Source organism: Saimiri boliviensis, chromosome 6 (genome assembly GCF_048565385.1).
Source record: "Saimiri boliviensis isolate mSaiBol1 chromosome 6, mSaiBol1.pri, whole genome shotgun sequence".
Taxonomy (NCBI): Eukaryota; Metazoa; Chordata; class Mammalia; order Primates; family Cebidae; genus Saimiri; species Saimiri boliviensis.
In genome coordinates, this window is record NC_133454.1 from 37,298,423 (window position 1) to 37,326,216 (window position 27,794).

The 27,794-nt window shown below is 39.6% G+C and overlaps 1 protein-coding gene and 2 long non-coding RNA genes across 5 annotated transcripts in view; 2 read left to right on the forward strand and 1 right to left on the reverse strand.

Annotated features, from left to right (window-relative positions):
- The window catches only part of LOC141584815 (uncharacterized), a 254,402-nt gene extending 232,860 nt beyond the window's left edge, over nt 1-21,542 (forward strand). The window contains exon 4 of the long non-coding RNA XR_012518013.1: nt 21,195-21,542. This is a non-coding gene — a long non-coding RNA (uncharacterized LOC141584815). The remainder of the gene's footprint in view (nt 1-21,194) is intronic.
- Nucleotides 21,543-23,467: 1,925 nt separating this feature from the next.
- Nucleotides 23,468-27,794, reverse strand: part of TRPC6 (transient receptor potential cation channel subfamily C member 6) — a 125,800-nt gene continuing 121,473 nt past the window's right edge. For all 3 annotated transcript variants that reach the window (XM_039471132.2, XM_074400468.1, XM_074400469.1), the window contains 3 exons: nt 25,861-25,944; nt 24,153-24,228; nt 23,468-23,619 (listed from right to left, as the gene is read on the reverse strand). In XM_039471132.2, the coding sequence (XP_039327066.1) occupies nt 23,468-23,619; nt 24,153-24,228; nt 25,861-25,944 (312 nt within the window). The remainder of the gene's footprint in view (nt 23,620-24,152; nt 24,229-25,860; nt 25,945-27,794) is intronic.
- LOC141584816 (uncharacterized) lies at nt 23,585-27,783 on the forward strand. The gene is made up of 3 exons (XR_012518014.1): nt 23,585-23,834; nt 24,233-24,363; nt 26,226-27,783. It is a non-coding gene; the product is annotated as an uncharacterized LOC141584816 (long non-coding RNA).

Genomic DNA, 27,794 nt, shown 5'->3' on the forward strand with positions numbered 1-27,794 from the left:
TTTCCAGAATCAGAAAGAAATTAAGAACAGAGTTACTGGAATCATTAAGCTTTATTTTCCACCTGCAGCTACAAATCTGTTAACTATAGTTACATTTGCATAGACATGCAAACATGAACCACATACCCTTCCTCCATTATCGCTCAGGCTGAAAACCAAGGCTCTATGCTCAGAGTTCACAGCCTGACCAAGCCAGTCTGGGTTTGTACCAGCCACCAGCTGCTCCTCGTCCTTGTCAGACAGAAAAATAGATACATGACCTATAGCTGTCACAAATTACAGTGCTCATGCTACCCAGAATAGTACAAGCTGTTCTTTCTTTTCTCAACAGTCAATCAACCTAGATGTGGAAAACCCATTAGGGCATCTTTGCTGTGCTAGCCTCTGCCTCCTTCATCCTCTCATTGCATCCCTGAATGAAGAGCTCTAGGCTGAACTATTTCTTTTTCTAAGATGATTAAGGCATAGGACAGCCACTGCTACACACACATGAACAAATTTTATCATTAATATCTCCCCCTTAAACTGTTTTATATTCAATTTTCCTGGCTTAGTTTCATTTATTACTCATAGAGTCGGCTCTTACCCAATTCAGCAGGTATTTTTGAAGCATATATGGTGAGACTAAGGCTGTGTCTGTAACCACTGGCAGGGAAAAGACACAAGTAAACGTCTTCTATGATTGATATTCAGCATGCTCACTCCTGACACATACAAGCAGGGCAGCTCAAAACCTTGGCAGGATGGGTAGCTGAGGAATGTGCAGATCACTTTGTTGCTGTTGTGGGTATTTAAGCAGGGGCTGCGCTCACACGTTCGTTCAACCACTGTTTACTAAGTGCTTCCTGTGGACAGAAGTCCTTGTGTTCTCCACTGTTGAATAGATCCAGGAAGGTGGCTTGATGAGAATTTAGGATTGGTGGTGATTTGGGTATGGGGTTAGAAATCATTCTATGGCAGTTTAAACTGTCTGATTCTTCTGGTAGGGCTGGGCAATGCTGCTTATTCCTGTCTTTCTAAAAAAGAAAAATAAAGTTATTTGAAGCAAGACAGCAGGGACTATTGTTTGTCCTCCCAGTCTCATTTAGTCATTGAAAAAACATTTTCTAGGGAGTTAAAAAAAATCATTTCACACCAGTTTCAAAGATACTAAGTTACCTGTATCCATAAAGCTCAGCTCTGTGTTTGCCTATAAGGAAATTTTTATACTGATCTTCTAAATTTGGTGGAAAGAAGATGGAGGAGTATTATGAGCTGAGGAGTTTGGGACATCTCACCTGAACCTTTTCTTTTTGGCAAGAAAGTTGAGCCCCTTGGGTTTGCACTGATTACATCTACAGGAAGAGGCAATGGCACCCTCTGCTGGCTTACCTCGGTCAAGATGCTTTGTGCTTCTATCCTTCATTGGCAGATTGAAAGACAAATTGTTCTTTACCTCACTTCACGGCTCAGAGGAGCAACTTGACCTAAGTTTGAAAATTACTTTAACATTCATCCTCTTGAGAGAGCCTCTTCTTTTGCAATTACTGTACATGCTTGCATACGTAAAGTACTGGCCTTGGTCTTAAAAGCATTAGGATTAGAATCCTAGTCTTCAACAAGAACAATGATTGCTACTTCTTTTCTCTAAGATACAAGATAGGGACCACTGTGAGAATTAAATTAGCAAATGTGTTAAGATAGAACGTGAAGTGCACCCAGAGAAAAATAAGATATATTAAAGAAACATTCTGTAAGCATTCATCTCTTTTTTTCTCACTCTGAAGTACAACTTTAATAGTCAGATGGGATCCATATATATAAAAGAGGGGGTACAATGATTAATAGCATATATTTTTGTCTTTTGCACTAGGTACTGAGTCAGATGCTTTGCAAGGAAAAATAGAGAAATGCTATACATTTATCAGACCCTTCTCTATTCATCTTTGATCAGTTGCAGAGCTTAGAACGCAAGGTTTTCTTACTAAGGAACTGATGTTTGCTTTAACCTATGTGATGAGGAAACAGAAGGGAATTCAGAATAAACCAGCAATGAAACTGAGTCTCATCAGAACAGACCACTCCCTGTATGCTGGCTTTATGTTTTTGTGTCTTTGGAACCAACAAAAATCAGTCTTTTGTTTTTGTGAACTCTGGACATGGCAGTGCAGTGGGATTTCTCTCCATGACCTGAGCTTCTGTAGCCCCCCCGGCCACCGCCGCTCCTCTGAGTGACTGGCTTTTCTGGTGGGCTGTGATAGTTTGCGGAGAGAGTTGTTTTTCTTCTCAGAATGGGAAATAAAGGGGGAGCTGACAAGATATTGTTCCATTTTTGCAACGTTATAACACACCGGATGCAATACCATTAATTGTGTGTAAATCTTCCTCCATCCACAAAGATCAAATGCAGACAGGTGAATTAAGGCATTTTAACTCCAATATCTGTACTTCTTGCATTTTACTGTTATTTCCAAAAAGATCTTGTTTAAATCCTGCTTCTACCACTTAGTAGCTATATAACTTTGAGCCAGTTATTTGATCTGACTGAACTTGGATGTTCTCATCTCTGATAGAACAATATCACGTAGGGTTGTCAGAAAAGTTCAATGAGAGGAAGTAGACAGAAGACCTAGCACAGACTCTTCCAGTTATGTCTGCTTAATAGATGACAGTTATCACTGATTAATATTACTAAATCTATAAGAATAAGGACTTCTGCATAGTAAAAATTAAAAATTAAAATAAGTTATTTATTATTAAAAATCCTTATTTTTAGATACATTTATGTTATATTTGAATACATTTATTTGCAAAACTCAAATATTGCAGCATCATCTCACTCACTGCTGGGGAAGATGACATGAAGGAATGACTTGTGTATGGCCCATGTACAAGTCAAGGCCATAATTGCATTGGCTCTGTTAATGGTCTTCAGGGGCCCATCTCCAATGCCATAGTTATGAGCAGAGTTATTAGCGCCTACCAGTTACCTCATAAAACCAGTCTGTGTCACAGTGCTCCAGGCCTCCCAGCAGGCTGCTCCAGAGCTGAAGCACAAGCTGCTCCCTGCTGGCTGCTCCTTGCCTTGGAGACGGCCAGCTGGCTAGCTATGTGCAGAAGCCTGAAACTGGACCCCTTTCATACACCATACCCGAAAATCAACTAAAGATGCATTAAAGACTTAACCGTAAAACCGAAAACTATCAAAACCCTGGAAGACAACGTAGGCAATACCATTCTGGGTAGAGGCACGGGCAAAGATTTCATGATGAAGATGCCAAAAGCAATGGCAACACAAGCAAACACTGACAAATGGGATCTAATTCAACTAAAGAGCTTCGGCACAGCAAAAGAGACGATCAACAGAGTAAACAGACAACCTACACAATGGGAGAAAATTTTTGCAGACTGTGCATCTGACAAAAGTCTAGTATCCAGCATTTATAAGGAACTTAAATGCAAAAGAGAAAAAACAACCCCGTTAACAAGTGGGCAAAGGACATAAACAGGACACTTTTCAAAAGAAGACATCCATGTAGCTAACCAACATATGGAAAAAAGCTCAATATTTCTGATGATTAGAGAAAGCAAATCAAAACCACAATGAGATGCCATTTCATACCAGTCAGAATGGCTATTACTAAATAGTCAAAAAGTAACAGATACTGGTAAGGTTGTAGAGAAAAACGAACACTTACCAACTGTGGGTGGGAGTATAAATTAGTTTGACCACTGTTGAAGACAGTGTGGCCATTCCTCAAAGACCTAAAGACAGAAAAACCATTTGACCCAGCGATCCCATAATTGAGCATATACCTGAAGGAATAGAAAGTGTTCTGTTATAAAGACACATGCACACGTATGTTCAGTCCAGCTCTACTCACAATAGCAAAGACATAGAATCAACCCAAATGCCAATCGATGATAGACTGGATAAAGGAAATGTGGTACATATACACGATGGAATACTATGCAGCCATAAAAGACAATGAGATCATGTCTTTTGCAGGGACATAGATGGAGCTGGAAGCCATTATCCTTAGCAAACTAATGCAGAAACAAAAAACCAAATACCTCATGTTCTCACTTATAAGTGAGAACTAAACGATGAGAACACATGGACACATAGGGAGGAGCAACACATACTGGAGCTGATTTGAGGGTGGGAGGAGGGACAGAATCAGTAAAAATAATTAATGAGTACTAGGCTTAATACCTGGGTGATGAAATAATCTGTACGACAACCCCCGTGACACAAGTTTACCCATGTAACAAACCAGCACATGTACCCTTGAACTTAAAAGTTTAAAAAAAGAAAAAGAACTTCACACATCACCCCTTCTCCGCTGTGGCTCAAACTGGCTGTGGCTTTATGCAGTCACAAACCACAGCTGGTTCGCGCTGAAACGCCAGCTCAGGTCCGTCAATTTCAAGAAGAGTTTAGATACTCTTTTTTGAAATCAATGTTCATTTTGGCCTCTAATTTCCTGACCAAGTGCTATGCGAATTTTATTGTCTTTTTTTTTTTTTTTTTTTTTACATAAATAGGTGGGAGGATGAAGAGTGGAAGTTTTCAGGAAAACACCAGGTAGCCTAGTACACTGTCAACTCTGGTTGGGGGAAAATTTGATGTCTAGCAAGACATCGAATGATGATAAAACTGCACTATATAGAATACTTTCTTTTTTGACTTAGGATAGCCAACACAAGTTCCAAATGTCCACTTCGTTAATGACCTTTTCATACTATATTTCATATATGTATTCTTCATCTGGACTATGCTGACCATTAGAAAATAAATTTAAATTACAATTAAAAAAAACTGAGGCTGGTATCAGTTTTTCTAGGGACAAAAGAGCCCATGTCACGGATTATGGGGAAAAGGTGCCGGAAAGGAAGGAAAGAGAGATTCAGCTAGAAGCTAGCAGGAAGGAGGAGGGCTTGTGGGGAAGGGAGGCTGGGGTTGGAGACAGTGAACTGGATAGAGCGTTCCAGTTCAGCTTCGGCCATGTGTCAGAGCAAAAGTCTGCAGGGAATGTCACAATGTGGGTCTTTGACCCAGCCGGTTCTAATGCTCCCAATATCACAAGAAACTGCCATTCAGGAAATGACGGCAGAGTAAGATGAGGAAAGGAAGGTCACCGCTCTAGAAGTGAGAGTAGGAAAGGGTCCTGCAGACGAACCACCAGAGACCAGTGTTGCTTTCTGCCTTCCAAATCCTGCTAGAGCTTCCTTCTCCGCTCAGTGGAAAAGCCACAGCCTCCCTGTGGCCCTCACGGCTGTCCAAGCTCTGACCCTTCCTGTGATCTCTCTGACCTCATCTTCTCCTGCTGTCCCCCTCCCTCCCTCCAAACCCCCGCTTCTCCTCGCTGTTCCACAATCCCCAAGACGTGCTTGTGCATCTGAGTCTTTCCACTCAGGTTCACCCAGCCTAAAATGTTCTTCCTCCATACCTGCTTGCTCCCTCCGCTACCTTCTTCAGATCTTTTTCTGGTTGCCTTTCCCGATTGGGCACACCCGCTCCAGGGAGTCTTCAGTTCTGAGCACAAGGGGCTCTCAGAGAAGTATCAGGGAAGGGGCTCTAGTCCAGTGGGGTGTAGGAATGCTTAAGGAGTGTCTAAGACTGGGCAATAGACCCCTGGCGGTTTATGGGATGATAACCCAGCCGACTTGGAGGAATAGGTGTGAGACTGGGGCACCGATGAGTAAGTCCTTACCATCAAGACCAGGGAAGTGTCAGAAAAGAAAGCCTGGTTGAAGCCGTGTCCCCACAGAGACAGTAGCCACATGTAGAAGAGAAGACCAGTGTGAAGTTTGGAGGTGAAATTTAGTCAGCACCCAGATTAACCAAGGGTTATAGACAAGAACGTGTGTGTCTGTCTTGTCCTGGCTCTGTGCCAGAGCTCCCCATTTCCCTCTCTGCTACCTGCCTGCCCCCAGTCTCTCCAAGACTGGTCTGCTCATGTCTCAGCCTTGTCTTTATTGGCGCAGATGCATACCTGGAGGCTTGTCCTGGGATTCTTTTACAGGCACAAATACCATCTCAAAACTGAGTCGGGCCTCTAGGGCAGACCTGATGCAGATGTATACGGCATGGTTTTAGCCCAGTTCCTGACAGGGATGCTCAAGTGTTAAGTCCCTCAAAGAAAAAGCACTTCATATACGTTTTCTTGTTTAACCATCACTTGACCTCATCCAATAGGTTATTTTGAAACAGCTGAGGACAGTAGGCCTCAGGAAGGCTCAGCATTTGTCCAAGTTCACCTGGAAGTGGTAAATGGCCGCCGGTAGGTTTTGTTCCAGCTGTGACTCGGGAGCTGTGTGCATTTCTCTGAACCACTTTGCCCATGTGACATCAGCACCAGCAGCAGGGGGTGGGTGCTTCCTGCCTATTTCTTCACAGGCCTTGTCACCAGCCTGCCTGAACTGTGTCAGTGTGACCTCTTAATCTGGAATACTGTGTGTTTTGGCCAGCAGCCAGGAATACAGGAAACAAAGAGAGCCCAAGCCAAGCCAGGTTTATGTGTTCTTTCTGGCAGTCTTTAGGGAGACCCTGTGCCGGGCAGCCAGAGATAGTGCCTCTGACGCCAGAGATAAGCCCTCCACGAAGTCTCAAAGCTTACTCAGCCTGGCAAATGTTACTGAGACATCTGTGTCACCACGTTCAGCCAGAAAGTCTTGAAATGGTTCCTTGGGGGTTTTTATCTACCTGAGGTCTGTTCCACCTTTCCCCTCCCAGGCTGTAGCTACCAGCCTTTCTGGGGTTGCAAATCGCACCAAACAAAGGATTCTTTCAACAAATCTATTCATTCAGTAAATATTTTTGAGTACTAAAAATGGGCTAGGATACCTGAACGTGGCTGTGCACTGATTCCTTAGGTTATGAGTCTCTCAAATTTGTGCAGGGTGCTTTTTTGTGTGTGGCAATAGGAACGTGAGTACATGAACAAGACCACCTAAGGGGAAATCAGTCATTCGTGATGCTGGCTGCCTCTTCTCAAGGCCACCCTTGGCCCTTACATTTCCTATGGCTGCCTCATACATTCCTGCTGCCCCTCAGGCCAAGGACACAGCTATAGAATTTTTGGTTACAAGGCAGCCTAACCAAATGACCCCATATTCTGGATATTTTCTTAGATGCTCATCTAAGGTTATCAATTCTAGATCTCATTCTTTAGAGATCAGATAAATTCTGTCAGGTTAATATTGATAATTCATTGATGTATAACCCTCATTAAAATTGTATTTGAAAGAAACATATCTTCACTCAAAGGAAGGACAGCTAGTGGGCAATTTGAAAGGCCTAGCTGCCTCATAAGGAGGGGATATGGGTCTGGGATTCCTCTCTAACCCCCAATTGATATAATTTAGTTTAATAGAGTAAGCAGCCACCTACAAACACAGCCATGTTTCCAGGGACAAAGATGTCACCTGGTTTAACCCCATGTAACCCAGACATTCCTTGATTTCAAAAGGATACAATGCATTTCCTCTATAGACTCAAAAAAAAAAAAAAGTAAAAAAAAAAATACAATTTCCTACAAAGTACCTAAACATCTGCCACCAAATAACATTTTAGAATTCTAATGCAATCTGTGACCGCAAAGAACACTGTTCCTGGTGCTGTGCATTGGGTGTGGAGTGATGTTGTTGGTGTTCCTCCAAAATCTATTTTTAAAAAATATACTTTAAGTTCTGGGTACATGTGCAGAACATGCAGGTTTGTTACATAGGTACACACGTGCTGTGGTGGTTTGCTGCATTCATCGCCTGTCATCTACATTAGGTATTTCTGCTAATGCTGTCCCTCCCTTTTCCCCCTAACCACTACTATCCCTCCCCTAGCCCTGCACCCCTCAACAGGCCCCAGTGTATATGTTCCCCTCCCTCTGTCCATGTGTTCTCATTGTTCAACACCCACTTATGACTGAGAACCTGTGGTGTTTGGTTTTCTGATCTTGTGTCAGTTTGCTGAGAATGATGGTTTCCAGCTTCATTTATGTCCCTGCAAAGGACATGAACTCATCCTTTTTTATGGCTGCATAGTATTCCATGGTGTATATGTGCCACGTTTTCCTTATCCAGTCTGTCATTGATGGGCATTTGGGTTGGTTCCAAGTCTTTGCTATTGTCAACAGTGCTGCAGAAAACGTACATGCGCATGTGTCTTTATATTAGAAGGATTTAGAATCCATTGGGTATATACCCAGTAATGGGATTGCTGGGTCAAATGGCATTTCTATTTCTAGGTCCTTGAGGAATTGCCACACTGTCTTCCACAATGGTTGAACTAATTTACACTCCCACCAATAATGTAACAGCATTCCTATTTCTCCACATCATCTCCAGCATCTGTTGCCTCCTGATTTTTTAATGATCACCATTCTGACAGGCGTGAGGTGGTACCTCAATGTGGTTTTGGTTTATATTTCTCTAATGACCAGTAATGATGAGCTTTCTTTCATATGTTTGTTGCCTGCATAAATGTCTTCTTTTGAAAAGTGTCTGTTCATATTCTTCATACACTTTTTGTTGGTTTTTTTTTTTTTTTTCTTAGAAATTTGCTTAAGTTCTGTGTAGATTCTGGATATCAGCCCTTCGTCAGATGGGTAAATTGCAAAAAGTTTTTCCCATTCTATTGGTTGCTGGTTCACTCTAATGATTGTTTCTTTTGCTGTGCAGAAGCTCTTGAGTTTAATTATATCACATTTGTCTATTTTGGCTTTTGTTGCCATTGCTTTTGCTGTTTTAGTCATGAAGTCCTTGCCCATGCCTATGTCCTGAATGGTAGTGCCTAGGTTTTCTTCTAGGGTTTTTATGGTGTTAGGTCTTACATTTAAATCTTTAATCTATCTGGAGTTAATTTTGGCATAAATGTAAGGAAGGGATCCAGTTTCAGCTTTCTGCATATGGTTAGTCAGTTTTCCCACCACCATTTATTAAATTATTTCCCCATTGCTTGTTATTGTCAGGTTTGTCAAAAATTAGATGGTTGTAGATATGCAGCATTATTTCTGAGGCCTCTGTTCTGTTCCACTGGTCTATATCTCTGTTTTGGTACCAGTAACCAAAACAGAGGGTGATGCCTCCACCTTTCTCTTTTCTGCTAAGGCTTTTCTTGGTTGTGTGGGCTCTTTTCTGGTTCCATATAAAATTTAAGGTGATTTTTACCAGTTCTGTGAAGAAAGTCAATGGTAGCTTGATGGGAATAGCATTGAATCTATAAATTACTTTGGGCATTATGGCCATTTTCATGATACAGTTTCTTCCTAAGCGTGAGCATGGAATGTTTTTCCATCTGTTTCTGTCCTCTCTTATTTCCTTAAGCAGTGGTTTGTGGTTCTCCTTGAAGAGGTCCTTCACATCCCTTGTTAGTTGTGTTTCTAGATATTTTACTTTCTTTATTATTTCTAGGTATTTTATTTCTTTCTCAGCAATTGTGAAGGGGAGTTCACTCATGATTGGACTCTCTGTTTGTCTATTGCTGGTGTATAGGAATGCTTGTGGGTTTTGCACATTGATTTTGAATCCTGAGACTTTGCTGAAGTTGGTTATCAGCTTAAGGAGATTTTGGACTGAGACGATGGGGTCTTCCAGATATATAACCATGTTGCCTGCAAATAGAGACAATTTGACTTCCTCTTTTCCTAACTGAATACCTTTTATTTCTTTTTCTTGCCTGATTGCCCTGGCCAGAACTCCCAATACTACATTGAATAGGAGTGTGAGAGAGGGCATCCTCATCTTGTGCCAGTTTTCAAAGGGAATGCTTCCTGGTTTTGCCCATTCAGTATGATATTGGCTGTGGATTTGTCATAAGTAGCTCTTATTTTGAGATATGTTCCATTGATACCTAGTTTATTAAGAGTTTTTAGCATAAAGGACTGTTGAATTTTGTCAAAAGCCTTGTCTGCATCTGTTGAGATAATCATGTGATTTTTTGTCTTTGGTTCTGTTTATGTGATGGATTATGTTTATAGATTTGTGTATATTGAACCAGCCTTTCATCGCAGGGATGAAGCCAACTTGATCATGTTGGATAAGCTTTTGATGTGCTGTTGGATTCAGTTTGCCAGCATTTTATTTAGGATTTTTGCATCAATGTTCATCATAGATATTGGCCAGAAATTTTCTTTTTTAGTTGTGTCTTTGCCCGGTTTTGGTGTCAGGATGATGTTGGTGTCATAAAATGAGTTAGGGAGGATTACTTCTTTTTGTACTGTTTGGAATAGTTTCAGAAGGAATGGCACCAGCTCCTCTTTGTACCTCTGCTAGAATTTGGCTGTGAATGAGTCTGGTCCTGGACTTTTTTTGGTTGGTAGGCTATCAATTGCTGCCTGAACTTCAGACCTTGTTATTGGTCTGTTCAGGAATTCAAATTCTTTCTTGTTTAGTCTTGTGAGGGTTTAAGTGTCCAGGAATTTATCCATTTCTTCTAGGTCTACTGATTTATTTGCATAGAGGTGTTTGTAGTAACCTCTAATGGTAGTTTGTATTTTGGGATCCATGGTTGATATCGATACCCCTTTATTATTGTGTCTATTTGATTCTTCTTTTTTTTCTTCTTTATTAGTCTGCCTAGTGGTCTATGTATTTTGTTGATATTTTCAAATAACAGCTCCTGGAATTGTTAATTTATTGAAGGGTTTTTCATGTCTCTGTCTCCTTCAGCTCTGCTCTGAGTTATTTCTTGTCTTCTGCTAGCTTTTGAATTTGTTTAATCTTGTTTCTCTAGCTCTTTTAATCCTGACATTAGGGTGTCAATTTTAGATGTTCCCTCATTTCTCTTGTGGGCATTTTGTGCTATAAATTTCCCTCTAGACACTGCTTTAAATGTGTCCCAGAGATTCTGGTACATTGTGTCTTTGTTCTCATTGGTTTCAAAGAACATCTTTATTTCTTCCTTCATTTCACTATTTATCCAGTAGTCATTCAGGAGGAGTTTGTTCACTTTTCATGTAGTTGTGTGGTTCTGAGTGAGTTTGTTAATCCTGAGTTCTAATTTGATTGCACTGTGGTCTGAGAGACTGTTATGATCTCCACTATTTTGCATTTGCTGAGGAGCATTTTACATCCAGTTATGTGGTCAATTTTAGAATAAGTGCAATCTGGTGCTGAGAAGAATCTGTATTCTGTGGTATTGGGGTGGAGAGTTCTGTAGATGTCTATTAAGTTCACTTGGTCCAGATCTGAGTTCAAGTCCTGGATATCCTTGTTCATTTTCCATTTTATTGATCTGTCTAGTATTGACTGTGGGGTATTAAAGTCTCCCACTATTATTGTGTTGGAGTCTAAGTCTCTTTGTAGTTTCTTCAACACTTGCTCTATGTATCTGGGTGCTCTTGTATTGGGTGCATATATATTTAGGATATTAGCTCTTCTTGTTGCATTGATCCCTTTATAATTATGTAATGCCCTTCTTTATCTCTTTTGATCTTCGTTGGTTTAAAGTGTGTTTTATCGGAGACTAGAATTGCAACTCCTGCTTTTTTTTTTTTTCCCCCTCTCCATTTGCTTGGTAAATCTTCATCCATCCATTTTATTTATTTATTTATTTTTTGAGACTGAGTTTTGTTCTTGTTACCCAGGCTGGAGTGCAATGGTGTGATCTCGGCTCACCACACCTCCACCTCCCAGGTTCAAGTGATTCTTCTACCTTAGCCTCCCACATAGCTGTGATTATAGACGTGTGCCACTACGCCCAACTAATTTCGTTTTTGTTTTTTTTTTTTTTTTTAGTAGAGATGGGGTTTCTCCATGTTGGTCAGACTGGTCTCAAACTTGTGACCTCAGGTAATCTGTCCAAAGTGCTGGGATTAGAGGCACTTTGTGCCAGTAAAGGGGTGGAGAAACAACCATGCCCGGACCTTCCATCCCTTTATATTAAGCCTATGTGTGTCTTTGCACGCGAGATAGGTTTTCTGAATACAGCACACCAATAAGTCTTGACTCCTTATCTGATTTGCCAGACTGTGTCTTTTGGTTGGGGCATTTAGCCCATTTATATTTGAGGTTAATATTATTATGTGTGAATTTGATCCTGCTATTTTGATGCTAGCTGGTTGTTTTGCCCATTAGTTGATACAGTTTCTTCATAGTGTCAATGGTCTTTACAATTTGGTATGTTTTTGCAGTGGCTGGTACTGGTTGTTCCTTTCCATGTTTAGTGCTTCCTTCAGTAGTTCTTGTAAGGCAGGACTGTTGGTGACACAATCTCTCAGCACTTGCTTGTCCATAAAGGATTTTATTTCTTCTTCACTTATGAAGCTTAGTTTGGCTGGATATAAATTCTGGGTTGAAAAATCTTTTTTTAAAGCTTGTTGAATATTGGCTCTTACTCTGTTCTGGCTTCTAGGGTTTCTGCCAAGAGATCCACTGTGAGTCTGATGGGCTTCCCTTTGTGAGTCACCTGCCCTTTCTCTCTGGCTGCCCTTAGCATTTTTTTCCTGCATTTCAACCCCAGTGAATCTGATGGTTATATGTCTTGGGGTTGCTTTTCTCAAGGAATATGGTATTCTCTGTATTTCCTGAATTTGAATGTTGGCCTGCCTTGCTAAGTTGGGGAAGTTCTCCTGGATAATATTTTAAAGAGTGTTTTCCAACTTGGTTTCATTCTCCCTATCTCTTTCGGGTACACAGATCAAATGTAGATTTGGTCTTCTCACATAATCCCGTATTTCTTGGATGCTTTGTTCTTTTTGTTGTTGTTGTTCTTTTTTCTCTGTTCTTGCCTTCTCACTTTATTTCACTGATCCTCATATTCTTTCTTCTGCTTGATCCATTCAGCTATTGCAACTTCTGTATGCTTCATGAAGTTCTTGTGCTGTGTTTTTCAGCTCCATCAAGTCGTTGATGTTCTTTTCTGTGTTGGTTAGTCTAGTTAGCATTTCATCTAACCTTTTTTCAAGGTTCTTAGTTTCCTTGCTTTGGATTAGAACATGCTCCTTAAGCTCGGAGAAGTTTGTTAACACTCACCTTCTGAAGCCTGCTTCTGTCAATTTGTCAAACTTATTCTCCACCCAGTTATGTTCCCTTGCTGGTGAGGAGTTGCAATCCCTTGAAGGAGAAGAGGCATCCTGGTTTTTGGAGGATTCAGTCTTTTTTCACTGGTTTCTTCCCATCTTAGTGGATTTATCTACTTTTTGTCTTTGAAGTTGGTGACCTTTGGATGGGGTCTCTGAGTGGACGTCCCTTCCATTGATGTTGAAACTATTTATTTCTGTTTGTTAGTTTTCCTTCTAACATTCAGGCTCCTCTGCGATCTGCTGGAGTTTTCCTGGAGGTTCCCTACAGACCCTGCTTCTCTGGGAATCTCCAGTGGGGTCTGCAAAACAGCAAAGATTGCTCCCTGTTTCTTCCTCTGGTATCTTCTTCCCAGAAGATTACCTGCCAGATGCCAGCCAGAGCTCTCCTGTATGAGGTGTCTGTGAGCCCTTTGTAGGAAATGTCTCCCTGTCAGGATACACAGGGGTCATGGAGCCACTTGAGGAGGCAGTCTATCCCTTATCAGAGCTCAAGTGCTATGCTGTGATATCTGCTGCTCCCTTCAGAGCTGCTGGGCAGGGACGTTTAAGTCTGCTGAAGCTGAACCCATAACTGCCCCTTTTCCCAGGTGCTCTGTCCCAGAAATTGGAGGGGGGAGGGCTTTATTATAAATCTCTGACTGGTTGCTACCTTTTTTCAGAGATGCCCTGCCCAGCAAGAAGGGAGTCTAGTGACAGTCTGCCTGCGGAGGCCTTGCTCAGCTGCATGGGCTCCATTTAGTTGCTGTATAAACTTCCAGGTGACTTTGTTTACACAGGCGAGATTAAAACTGTCTTCCTGAGCCTCAGCAATGGTGGATGCCCCTCCACCCACCAAGCTCAAACATCCCAGGTGGAGTTCAGACTGCCGTGCTGGCTGCCAGAATTTCAAGCCAGTGGATCTTAGCCTGCTGGTCTTTGTGGGAGTGGGACCCACTGAGCCAGATCATTCAGCTCTCTGGCTTCAGCCCCTTTTCAGGGCAGTGAGTGGTTCTGTCTTGCTGGTGTTCCAGGTGCTACAGGGGTATGAGAAGAAAAAAAAATGCTGTGGCTACAATGGCTGCCCAGTTTTGTGCTGGAAACCCAGGGCACTGGTTTTGTAGGCACTGGAGGAAATCTCCTTGTCTGTGGGTTGCAAAGATGGTGTGAAAAGCACAGTATCTGAGCCATAGTGCTAGAGTGTCAGGAAAAGACCCTAATGGCTTTTCTTGGCTAGGAGAAGGAGTTCGCAGGTCCCTTGCACTTCCTGGATAAGGCACCACCCAACCCTGATTCAGCTGGCACTCCTTGGGCTATACCCACTGTGTAAGCCCTCATGAGATGAACCTGGTACGTCAGCTGGACATGCGGAGGTCTCCCCTCTTCTGTATTAATCTTGATGGGAACTGTGAACCGGAGTTATTCCTATTTGGCTATCTTGGTGGAAGTCCTCCCAAGATCCCTTTACAATGTGTCAGTCCATGAAGACTGTATAGTTTTGCTTCTAAATGCCTGCATCTTTGCTGAAAGTGCCTGAGGGTTTAGGTTCATCTGAGGCAGCCCTTAGCCAATGACTGACAGAAAATGGAAAATGAAATTTCAGCTCAGAAAATTCCTCTGCGGGATCTGTTTGAAGTTACCCTTAGCAGAATTCTGCCTACATTGCACAATTGCTTGGCTTTCTCCTTCCTTGTCCTGCCTTCCCTACCATTTCCAGTTTTTTCTTGGGAGCATTTCTTCATAAATAGATTGCATGTGAATCCTCATTCTAGGGTCTCCTTCTGACATCATTGTCCTAAGGAATGGAAGTAACAGTGCTTCAGTCTCAATGTTGGCTTCCCCAAAATGTATGCTACTTCCAAACAGAAGCATCTTTGACCTAAAATCCCAGCCTACCCCTCTCCTTCCAAATACACACCTAGAGGCGTCTCCTGGGGGCTTTCACAGCATTCAATAGGCTGTACGTCTGGCTCCAAACTCTTTGAAAGCACAAACTGTCTTCTTTATTGTTTGAATTTTAAGTGAAATTATTTGTGAACCCAAAATGATCTGTGAAATGACTGAGAACCAGTATCAATGAATTTAGAAAGTTCATTTTGCTAAGGTTAAGGACATGCCCATCACACAGCCTCATGAGGTCCTGACATGTGCCCAAGGTGGTTATGTTACAGCAGGTAGACAGACATGAGCAGGGCAGGAGAGGGGCCCTCCTCAACCAGGAATGTCAGGCAACTATCCAGTGACAGGCAGTTATTAAACTGTCTCTCTAAAATAATTGGTTGCAACCAGCACCATGGAAAGGCAGTCTCCCAGTAAACAGAAATACCTGAAACTGGTAATCAGCAGCTTCCTGAAACAAGATCTCAGGCGTTGGGCAAGTGAGCTCAAGCATACACATTGAGGAAAAAAAAAAAAAAAAAAAAAACCACAGAATTTAACTGGCGTATGAACTTTTAGGGACATTTGACTGGTAAAGGAAGAATTTCTCAAGTGAGCATGCATACAACTCGAGTAAACACACTGTGCATGTGTGGGTTATGATAAGAGGTTGTAAAAACCGAGGTTTTATCATGTAGATGAAGCCTCCAGGTAGCAGGCCTCAGAGAGAATAGATTGTGAATATATCTTATCAGACTTAGAGTCTTTTCTATCAGGAATTCCAAAAGAGAGGAGGGTATAATAAAATATGTCTAGCTGCCCCTTCCGATTATGACATATCAGTTTTTCAGGATAACTTTGGAATGTCCTTGGCTGAGAGGAGGGGCTTATTCAGATGGTTAGGCGGAGCTTAGAATTTATTTTTGGTTTACTGATTGAATAAACCACATGTTGCTGGGCAGCCACAAAGTCCCAGGAGCTCTTCCAAGCATGGAGACACATAAAAGTCATTGGAATGAAGATGGCATTACATACTTCTTTTGCAGAACACAGGTCAAGACACATGGAGTACCACATTATTTCGAGTTTCTGCTAATGCATTTCTTATGGATATTTTTGCAATTCTCATGAAGTAGTGGCAAATACTAGAAGGCTACAGGCCTGGTGCGTGCTTTGAGAGGAAGGAATTGGGAATGATTTAGATTATCTCATTGGATACAGTGGGCAGCAGATAGGTTACAATTAATGTCTGGATTGTAACACTAAGAATAAATGAATCCTGGAAAAATTATGTCCTCACAATGTCAGCCTCAGGCCAGACTTCTTATTGGAAAAAGTTTATTTAAAGAAATAACTGCTGATCCTGTGACATATTAAATGCCTTTTATCAACCACAATATTAGAGGACTTCTCGCTTGTCCTGATTGATAGCAATTCAAAGGCTATAAAGAGCCTTAACTATTTTATTCACAGATGTTTTCCTTATAAACCCTCCCTGGGCTCTTAAACCATTTGTGAGATGTCATTGGTTTAGGAGAGAAACACCTACCCTAAGTTCAAACCTAGATGTTTCAGAGATTTGCAAGAAAAAGTAATTAGGTCTCAGAGTGGACAGTATCAGGCAGAGGTGACGAAACTGAGACAGGCTTTTTGTGTCCTTCTTGTTAGTGAGGCTGAATATCAAATGAACTAATGACACAAAGTGTAGGTTAACTATATCCTATTAGTAGATCATGAAAGACAGCTGGATCATAGCACTGAGGCAGCCTGATAGGCTAGACCCATAAATGGAATAGCAGAAAAAGCAGGCATGTGAGTCATTTACTGTTTACTTCTACTTCTTCAGCCAAAAGATAGCTTTCTAATTAAACAAAAAGTATGAGTGAATGAGTCAAAAGTCATCACCTTCCAAGAGGAAGATGCAAATCAATCAGGAATCACCCAATGACTGGACAATGTCAAGGTTTCCTTACATGGATTTGGTATAGACTCTAAAAAAAAATAGGATAAAACCACAAGCTGTGGCAGGTAAATTAACACAGTACAAATTAGTCCAGGCTTCATTCTTGAGGGCTGTATCGCTGTCTAGGATGAATAAATTAAGATGGGCCTCATGGAAGTAGCTTGTATTAATTAGGTCTTTTGCTTATAAACAGACTATTTGTATTCTGTTTCTATACAGTCTTCAGAGCACTGCAATGAATTTCACAGGTTTCAAATAAAAGTTTTGTGAGCTGGACCTAATATGGAAGCTGCCCCAAGCTACCTTATGGATGATTCTATTATAAAATGATGTCAGTTATCATGCTCAAAAGTAATAAAAGTGCTTTGAAATTTTCCCAAATACTGCCCAAATGTGACTCATCTTTTTCAAAAATGATAAATAGGTGGCATGAGAGCCAGCTTCCCAAGTCCATGGCAAGCTTTTTTCATTGTCTCTATGTCATTCTTTCCTACCAGTTCTGACTGGGCCTCAGAATTCTTCTTATCACAATGCCTTAGACGTATTGTACCAAGTGATCAGAGAGACATGAGTTAAAACCTAAATTTCAATAGATGTATGAGGTTTAAGGGAGAGTTGTTTAAGACAGAGTGGCAAAAGAAATTATGAAGCCACATGCTTTCTCTATGATTGCTAGTATCCAGTGAATGCTTATCACCAGCCTAAAGTGTATTAACTCATTTAATCCTCACAAAAACTCAATGTAGGAGGTATTAGTTGTTGTTTTTTTTTCCCCTCCTGCATAATTGGGATAATGAGTTCCAAAAAAGGTTAAGAAACTTGTTAAAGAGTATACAGCTATTGTCAGAGCTGAGATTTACCCCTACTTCTGGCCACAAATGCTGTACTCTGAACCACTGGGATGAAAAGAAGAGGTAAATAATATAGAGAAACTAGAAAGAGAGTAAAATCATTGAAATGAAGGAAAAAAATGTAAAAGGATGCATGGGAAAAGCAAAAGATCCATATTTATATTCTTTTATAAAATTATAGATAGCTGTGTTTTGAAAAATATCTTTAGGCATATATACAATTACATGTATATATATATATATATATATATATATATATATATTCTTTGGCTAGCCATTATATATCGTGGCAGACTTTACATGTATATGTTCATGTGTATGTGTACATTTTTCTCAGTGTTAACAAAGAGTAGCAACAACATGACATATTAACATTTTTCAAAATATAAGAAAACACTTTACAATTTGACCTTTTCCAATTATTCGGGTGAAAATCCATTTTCTGAAGAAGAGTGAAGGGTAAATGTCACATGGCTGAATCATAGACTACTAAAAAGGTTAAAGCAAACGTAGACCATTGCCACAGTTCTTTTAGCCTGAGACGTCATAAGTAAACTTAATTTTGAAAAAAAAATTGTTTCTATGGTGGTATAAGAGTGTATTATCATAGACAATAATTAGAACAAAAATGCAGGGATATGAAATTCAAGACTCATTTCCTGAATGTCGGCCATCAAGGTTTGCTTTCACCATTTAGGTAAAAAAATAGTGTGCCCTCTGTGCATTTCCCGGAGGATATACCTCTTCGTCAACTTTTTATACACTGTTCCTATAATTTATCAGTGTGCAAGGATGAAAGTCTTGTAACTTCCAGGGTGGACATTAGAAAAAGAAGAAAGGTTAAAAAATTATTCAGTTTTATACAAACACGTTGTTATGATCTGAATGCCTGTGTCCTCCTCCAGTTTATCTGTAGAAATCCTAATTCCCAGTGTGATTGCATTTGAAGATGGGGCCAAAGCTCTCACGAGTGGGATTAGTGCCCTCATGAAAGAGTCCCTAGAGGCCTCACTTACCCCTTTCTTCATGGGAGACACAGCAAGTGGACACTGTCAAAAACCAGAAAGTCGACCCTCACCAGACACACAATCTGCCACCACCTTGAGCTTGGATTTCCCAGCCCGCAGAAGAGTGAAAAATAAATTTCTGCTGTGTATAAGCTACCCATATGGTATTTTATTTTAGCAGCCCAAATAGATTAGAATACCAATCTTTCTCCTGTTTATTTTCTTCAGTGTTTTAGGTAACATTATACTTACTTAGGAAGTATTACAGTCATTATGAATATGTGAGCTCCTTAATACATATAATTCCCATTACCATTGAATAAGGTACCTTTTGATATGTAATTTTCATGAGATTTTGAAAAATACCAGCTACTATCCCTATGATCCACTTATACTGGATAAATTATCCATCATATGGCACTAATATATATATATTTTTAAAACTATCATATAGTTGGCCATTGTCTCTAGCTATTTACTCAGCTCTATAAAAATCTCTAAAATCAAATATTTATGATAGGTCTTATCATTAAATCCATCCCAGGAAAGTGTTTTTAAAAAGCGCCTCTGGAAACTTTACAGCTGTAGCTATAAACATAGAGCAAGGAAGAAAATTCAAGCAATCATTGCAATGATTCATGAAAAAAAATTGCTTTAATTACCAGGTCTTTTAGAGAGTGTGCTGTACCTCTCATCTCAGCTAACCACATATGGAAGTAATGACTTGGACTAGGAATCAGTGTTTTGTGTGATAACAGATAACAGCTGAAGTTTCAGTTTCCATCCATTTTAGGATTCTGGGCTGCACTCCCGCACAACCTTTGATTAAGCTGGAAATATGTGCTGTTGACATCAAAGGGCAGAAACTCTAAAGTGTAGGAATTCATATTCAGCACCATTCACCAGGATGACTGGCATGATGCTCACGAACCTTGCTTGGCACGCAGTGATGAAGTTTCCGAGCCAAGAGGGAGACGGTATTTATGTGTTCAAATCAGAACTGATGCAGGGCATGCTCAGAACGTGCCACCTGGAGAAACATCATCTGTGTCTGGGGCTCTTCCTTGCTCTGAAGCTGGTAATCGATCCTGACAGTGATTTCATTAGGGGACTGCCTGGCATATAGTCTATCCATTTTAATTGAAAGTGTGGTTTGTTTTCACTGTTGACATGGCGATAAGATTCTGTCATACTGAACAGTCCTGGAAGGGTGGGATAGACTCCAAATAAAGTGAAAACATTTACTTCTGAGTCAATCCATTCTGCTCACTTACTCATAGCCGTTGAATTTACTATTGCTCTCCGAAGAACTCCCAAAGTCTCCCACCCTCATGTCCAACTCGGTTTTGCTCATACTGTCCCTGCCAAGAAATACACATTTCTACCTTTTATTCTTTTTTATAACTATGACAGAGTTCAAGACATGTTATTCTAAAATATGAAACCCTAGCATATTCAATATTTTAAGCTGAAGGAATTCAAAAAACAGCAGAAGCAGGAAAGTTATTCTCACCTTCTGCTTACCCTTATCTCCTGAAGCAGGTCATAGAACCTAGAAAGAATTTTCTGATCTTTCACTGAAGTAGGTCATGAGACCCTCATTCCAGAAGTGCGTTTCCTATACATGGGAAATAGGAACCTCCTTATCTCCGAAGACACGGAGTCACAGAGAATAGATTTCTGTATAAGTAACAGAAGAATCTGAATGGACCTCGGTGAGTTTCTACCACTTCAGTACTATTACATAATACCCCCTTGTCCAATTACATTTCTCCATGGCTGTTCACTCTTTGTCAAACTTAACATAAAAATGCATAAGTTTCAGAGTGTCTTTGACTGCTCATTTCTGAAGGTTCTCGTGTCACATAAAACATGCTAAATAAATTTGTATGCTTTTCTCTTGTTAACCTGTCTTTAGTTACAGAGGCTGCAGCCATGAACATAGGTTGGGTAAGGAAGAGATATTTTTCCTCTTCTGTATCTACAATCCTTTTGAAACAAAATCCTCTCTGAACCCACAGCCTTCTTTGCTTAATGCTCATTGATCCCTGGATGGAAGCTAGGGTGTTCAGATACATATATTTTTCCTCACCTAGAAACTTAAATACAAGCTTATAACACAATGAGACGACCACACTCCCCTGTGACTCATCAAGACCTACAATAAATGCAAAGCAGGCATGGTGTTCATTCCTGGCTTTGACGCTCTATGTGCAAGTTACCTAGCATCTAACGGCCTCAGTCGTCTGCTTTCCAACATGAGAGTAATGATAGCATTTACCTCATATAGTCAATGTAAGCATTAAGTTAGATTAAATTGGATGATTCATAGAAAATATTTAACATTTCTCTTATTTGTATTAACGCCCATTACCCCATTTGGTTGCAAATACCTTGAGTTCAAACACTCCTTTTCTTCTCCTTTCAATCTCTGGTAGTTTTAAGCAGACAGCAGATTCTGGTAATTTCTTTGATATGCCTCATAAAATCATACTGAGTTTGTGTTATTTCTCAGTTTCAGAGTAATAAGAGCAGCGGAGAGGAAACCCAGGCCTTGATGGAGAAAAACAGTGACTTTGTTCTATTCGGTTGTGGTCGATCTGTGGTGAGAAGATGAAGCGTGGGCAGGGCAAAGCCCTCAGGGAGCCATTGTGTGGTCACAGCAAAGCAGCTCAGCTCTATCCTCCTCATGGGTGGATGAGCTTCCAGAAAGCATTCACTTGGAGGGGAGAAACAGGACAGAGAGAGCAACCGGGATAAAATCATCTTAGTTTTAAAGGTGACGCCGACTGTGACATGAAGGTAGGACTTAAAGCCAGTGGTCTTTCAACTTTCCCCATGCTTATGACTGCATTTTGGTAATGTGCCTGTAATTAAGCTCTTGTTGGAATTTTTTAAAGATTTCATAAAATATGTTTAATTTCCCTTTTCATCTTCCAACTTAGAAGAAATGCTAATTATTCTAAATTGGAAGATAAAATTAGAAAAGATGTCAATTCAGTTGCACTTTGATGAAAATCTGACTTCAGGACATTAATTTGAACCATAGGAACCACCTGGAAAGGTAGTGCCTTTTGCTGAGGAACCCACAGTCGTGCCTGTAGAGTTTCCCAAAACTTATATCTTGTCAAGTCATTCAAACTTAAAAGACACTGAGGAATCTGAATATCTTTTCTTGAGTCTTCTGGAGTCAAGCCCATGTGCCGTCATAGAGCGTCCTTGGCATGACGGCCCATCTCTCACACAGCACAACACACACTCTGTGGATGTTAGATTATTTTAATTTTCTGATAGTGCATTTGGCGTGAGGTTGATTTTTTACAACTGCTGATTCAAATATTGTCACAAAATACTTGAAAATTGATCTTTACATATCACTAAATTACTTTTCCATTAGTAGTATCCACAAATACAAAATCACTGAATATAAATTTTCAGCTGTATTTTCTGATGTGATTACATAAATGTTATTTAATTTAAATTAAGCCAAAGTTGGAGCTAAACAGCTTTTCTGTGACCATTTCATCTTTAAGATGAAGTTAAAAAGATTTGCATTTGAAATATCCCTTTATTGAATTGAAAGTAGCATTTCCAGTTAATGTCCAGCATCCTCTGAATGCCAATGGTCTTTGAGTAAACAGACAAACCTTCATGTCTCTCTTTTAGTTGTTTAAGACACCACTTCGCATCATCAGTAAGTAATAACAAAAACCTCTTGGTAATGCACATGAATGCCAATTCCTGTTTTATATATTTGGGTAGAGGATAGAACATATTAAGAATAACAGGTAAGAATTTTAAAATTTCCATGTTATTTTTCTCCTTTACATTCAGTGGCTAAGTGTGGGGATTCATACATTGCTCCCAGAAATGGCACAAAATTGTGCTATAATACAACCAAATAACCACATTGTTTGCAATTTTGATTTTTTTCTCCAATAAAAGGTAGTTATTTAGACAGTGATTTTTTAGTCACCATAAAAATGTATAACATAAAGAGCTTTTGTTTCCACATTAGCCACAAAAGAAATAGGGCAAGCATTTTATGGATTTTATGTATGTGTGTATACATTTACACACACACACACACAAACACGCAAACTGGACCATGTTTCCAGGGTTCAGTGGAGGAAAAATTGTTTTTCATTATTAAGTACAATGTTTTCAAATAGATGAATCAGAAAATTTTACATAGATAAAAGACCATTTTGTATAAACAGTGTCAATCATGTTCTTTGAGGGATAAATAGGGTAAATGATGGTTAAACAGCATTCTTTAAAGGGCCATGGACTACTTTTCCCCAGATTTCAGAGCCAGGAGTCCCCAGCAGGGGATCCATGGAGTAGGCAAGAAAGAACCTGAAATAACCTTCAGAGGAAAAATCCCATGAGCAATAACATGGGTCAGCCTTTGCCCACTGGAACTCATTTCCAGGCAGACACAACATAGCAATGACATCATCAACAGTTATATCAAAGAAAGCAGTTTATAAAACAAGCACCAAACCACTGGGCATAATTTTCATCATAAGCTACAAACTTTACCCTGAACAATGGAGTTTAATCACCAAAAAAATTATATACTAGGGTTCCAAATGATAGTATCACCCAAGTTACTTAACTTTGCATCACTGCACTTCAGCCAGGGTGACAGAGCAAGACTTTGTCTAAAAAAAAAAAAAAAAAAAAAAAAAAAATGGGCACATTGGCACTTAAAAAAAAATAAATCAGAAAATAATATGGCTTCAAGTGGACAAATAAATATAAATTTCTAAGGAAGTCTTCGCATTATCTATTGGTTTTCTCTTGATTTGGTTCCATGGATAATTTCTCTCCAAGTTCTCTAATAAGTTCCGCTAGGTCTTGTGTATTCTGAGATTTCTCTTCAAGGAGTTCATAGCGGAGACTTGAGATATCCTGCTTAATTTCCTTCAGTTCCCCTTTGAAAGCAAGAGTGATAAGAAGTCAGCTATACTACACAATGAAGACAACTTGAGATTGTGAGACAGGAGGAAATCAGCCCTAATTTCACACACAATTTTATTTTGAATCCTTTTAAAGGAAATAAGTTCCTAATGGAGAAGGTGGTGGTTTTCCTAGCTAAACGTTTTGGTGAATGAAGAGACTGCAGCAGAATAACAAAAGTCCTCCTCAGGTAAGTTAAAAGACGAGGGTGGGGAAGAATTCAGGGGCTGAGGCAGCAGCACCTTCCTTGCCTTTCCCACCCACTTCCTCCTCCCTCCAAGTCCATGATGAGAATGATAGCTTTTCATCTAGCAAGTGGCAGCTGTCCCCACCTGTGGAGAGCTAGCCTATTCCCTACTCTACAACAGAATTGGTGGTTGGCGAGATCCCGCGCTCCCCTTGAAGTTCACTCTCCGCATGCGCGTCTCTGCAGCTCTTCCTCCACTCTGCGTTAGGCCCCAATCCTGACTCACATGCAGGGGCTGATTTATTTCTGGGTTCAACTCACCTTCATTCACTTCGTCACTCTCCTTATCTACCTGGGCCTGCAGTACGTATCTTTTAATGAGCCTCTTCATTATTTTCTAGATGGAGAAAGGAGAAATCTATGTCAGTTTGAGGCTGATGACAAATGATGACAAATCTCTCATTTGGAACAAGATTCTGAGTCTTCCTCCCTGTAGTCAGCCCTTTGGAAGTGACGGCTATCAAAGACTAAGGTGATTCAGCTGGGATGCATGTGATCTCCACATTTTGCTTTTTTTTTCCTTTTTTTTTTTTTTTTTTTTTTTTTTTTTTTTTTTTTTGAGACAGAATCTCCCTCTGTCCCCAGGCTGGAGTGTAGTGGCATGATGCCAGTTCATTGCAACCTCCACCTCCTGGGTTCGAGTGATTTTCCTGCCTCAGCTTCCCAAGTAGCTGGGACTACAGGAGTTCACCACCATGCCCAGCTAATTTTTGTATTTTTAGTACAGACGGGGTTTTACCATGTTGGCCAGGGTGGTCTCAATCTCTTGACCTTGTGATCTGCCCACCTAGGCCTCTCAAAGTGCTGGGATTACAGGCATGAGCCACTGCGCCTGGCCTTGCTTTTCATTTTACAGCAGTTCCATATCACCTGGGCTAATGACTCAAAAATGAATTCTTAGAAAAGAATGTTTAGAGCAAACATGTAATCCCTTATGTTATGTCCATTTCTTGTACTTTATTTGAAAAGTATTAGAGCAAGATAGTCTTTTAGTGGGGTTGATGAAAGATGTACACTATCGCTCATGGAAATGGGGACTCAAGCTAATGTCCACTCATTTAAGCCCCGTGTGTCTGACCAAAAAATGGAACCAGTTTTTATTTTAAACTTTCTATTAATTTGGGAAAGACTAGTTTCAATGTAACAAATTTTTCAAGTACCTTGACTTCTATCATGCAAACATTGATTTTAATTTTTTTCTTTTTCATAAAAAGAAGGAATTTTAGTGGGTGCTCAGAAAGTCCTGGATGGATATAGAACTAAACAAAATTTTACACCTAAGCCAAGGTTAAATGGTAGATAGTAAGTCCCTGCCTTCAAGAATCTACTCTAAAGATATGATTTAGTACATGAACAAGTATGTTCATAGTAGAACTGGTTAGAAAAAAATGAAACTTTAAATGTCCATCAGTAAGGAATTATTTTTAGTAAATTGTCATATATTTATATAAAGGAATATAATACATTCACTGAATTAACAGAAATATATATTTTGTGGAGAGAAAAATCACAAGCTAAAAACTATTACTCATTATATAAGTACAATTAACATTTATATAGTATTATATATGCATTTCATAATATTAAGATATATGTAAAATCACACATAATATATAGCATATAATCAACCTGGTAGAATTCTTACCAAAAGCAAGCAGTCTTTGTTTCTCAGTGGTGGAATTTGATATGAATTTTACTCTCTTCTTTATGTTTTTTTCTAAGATTTGTCTTTTTCATTGAACATGGAGACTCTCAGGTCTGATTCCAAGACTATTTATTTTAACTTATATCGCTCTAGCACTTACAAAATGCCTGGTACATGGTAGTTGATAAATACTTGTTGAAGTAATGCATTATTTGATAGTGAGGAAAATATCCTAATACTTTATTTTCATTTAAACAATCACATAGTTTATTCATCTAAATATTACAAATAACAACTCTTATTTCTTTAAAAATCCATGCTTACCTGATACTGTCTTGGCGGATTATTGAAACTATTTAAATGGAAATCTTCTGAGTTCCTTACACTTGGTTGTTTATTGTGCCCAACCTGTAATTTGAAAATAATTAGAAATGAATTCCTATTTAAATTTTCTTTTAAATAATGTAATGAGATGTTGTACAATTAACTAATTAATAGTCTCATATACACAAATTATCTATCTGTATAGTGCCAGTTAACTTGCTGAATATTCTGTCCTCCAAGACAAATCAGTGACGTTTTAGGTGTGTTCAGTTTCTTAATGGCTATCAGAGGTTGTCTGAGGAGTCTCTTAGACTTGTGAGTGCCAGTCACATTGTCATGAGAGTCATACTTTAATCTTTTCACAGATACATCCATGGTAGAGGAAGAGTCAAGCAAGTTGTGGAAATAGTTCATTGTTGAGGGATCAACAGTGCCACCTGATTAACTAAGACAACCACACCTGCAGCAGGGTCTGATGTGGCTCCTGAAGAAACACCAGGGTAAGACTGTGGTGGAAAAGAATTCAGTCACCAAAAAATTTCTAATTAATGTTTGAATTTTAGGTACTGCATACTATCCCATTTGGGCAGCATTTTTTAAGTTAAAATACATTTACCTGAATAGGCAAATAAGAAATAATGAAAGCAATCTTCAACAGAGATGGTAGCATACCATATTAACATGTAGGGGGATGATTTAAAACCTCTTTAATACATTTTCTAAAGGAAAAAAAACTAGAAAATTGAAGTAAAACGAGTAGCTCTGAATTTGCATGTTTATGATACACTGCTGTTTTCTGGAGGAAGAGACACCTCGAGATTGTCTTCAAAGATATGCAGTGATTTATATTTCCTGGTTACATCTATGTTGCTGTAAGTAAAGCTCAATGAGACTGAATTAAAATCTTTGTATTAACTTTAATGCTTTGATACCTTAGCCACATATTGAATTAAAACAGCTACTCAGATATTCATCTATTGAGCAAGTATATATTGAGGGTCCTGTGCTAGGCTCTGGGTATAAATGAACATAAGCAATTATGGTATAGCTGAGTTATGGTAATAGCACAATTATGAAAGATATGGCAAGATTGCAAGACTGATAAGATTTGTAATACAGAAATCTGGAAATGTTATTTATATAGCATCATTTTTCATCTATCTATTTCCTTTTTCTGTTACTCTATAAATGTAAGTGTCCATATATCTTAACTTATACTGTATTTTAAAATCACTCTGATGAATTATATAATTTATTAAATTAACCAAAGAGAGGCAGTTTAGGTTCTCAAAGAGAGGACTTGAGGGGAACCTGAAGGATAAACACCATCTGGCTTTGCTACAAGCTAGCCATGGAACAGTAGGTAAGCTGCTTCAGCTTTCTATATCCTTGTCTGACAGTAAAGGAAGTGGTCTAGCTAGCTTCTATCATCATTCAACCCCACTAATTTATGAATTTGTGAAATGCATATAAAGTTCCACATAACATTTTAAATAACATAATGGGAACCCTGGCTTTGAAACTATAATTAATGTCTTAAGAACATCATAAAAGGTTAAAAGGTAAGGACCAAGTGTGAAGCTTAGTGTGAAGCCTGCTAAGCACATAATGATAAAGCGTGCAGGCGAGGAGAGGCTCATAACCATCATGACTCTGATTTATTTGCCATCTATTCAATAACTCACCTCTGACATTTTGGGCTAGATAATTCTTTGGTGTGGGTGGCCTCCTGTGCATTATGGAATGCTTAGCAGCATCCCTGGCATCTAATCTTGGGATTAGATGTCAATCAGAGATCCCACCACCCTCTACTGTGACAACCAAAAATATCTGCTGGTATTATCAAATGCACCAGATTGGGGGTGGAGGGCACAATTGCCGCTGGTCGAGAACCACTGGTATAGTTAAATGGTATAAAACGAAGTATTTATAAA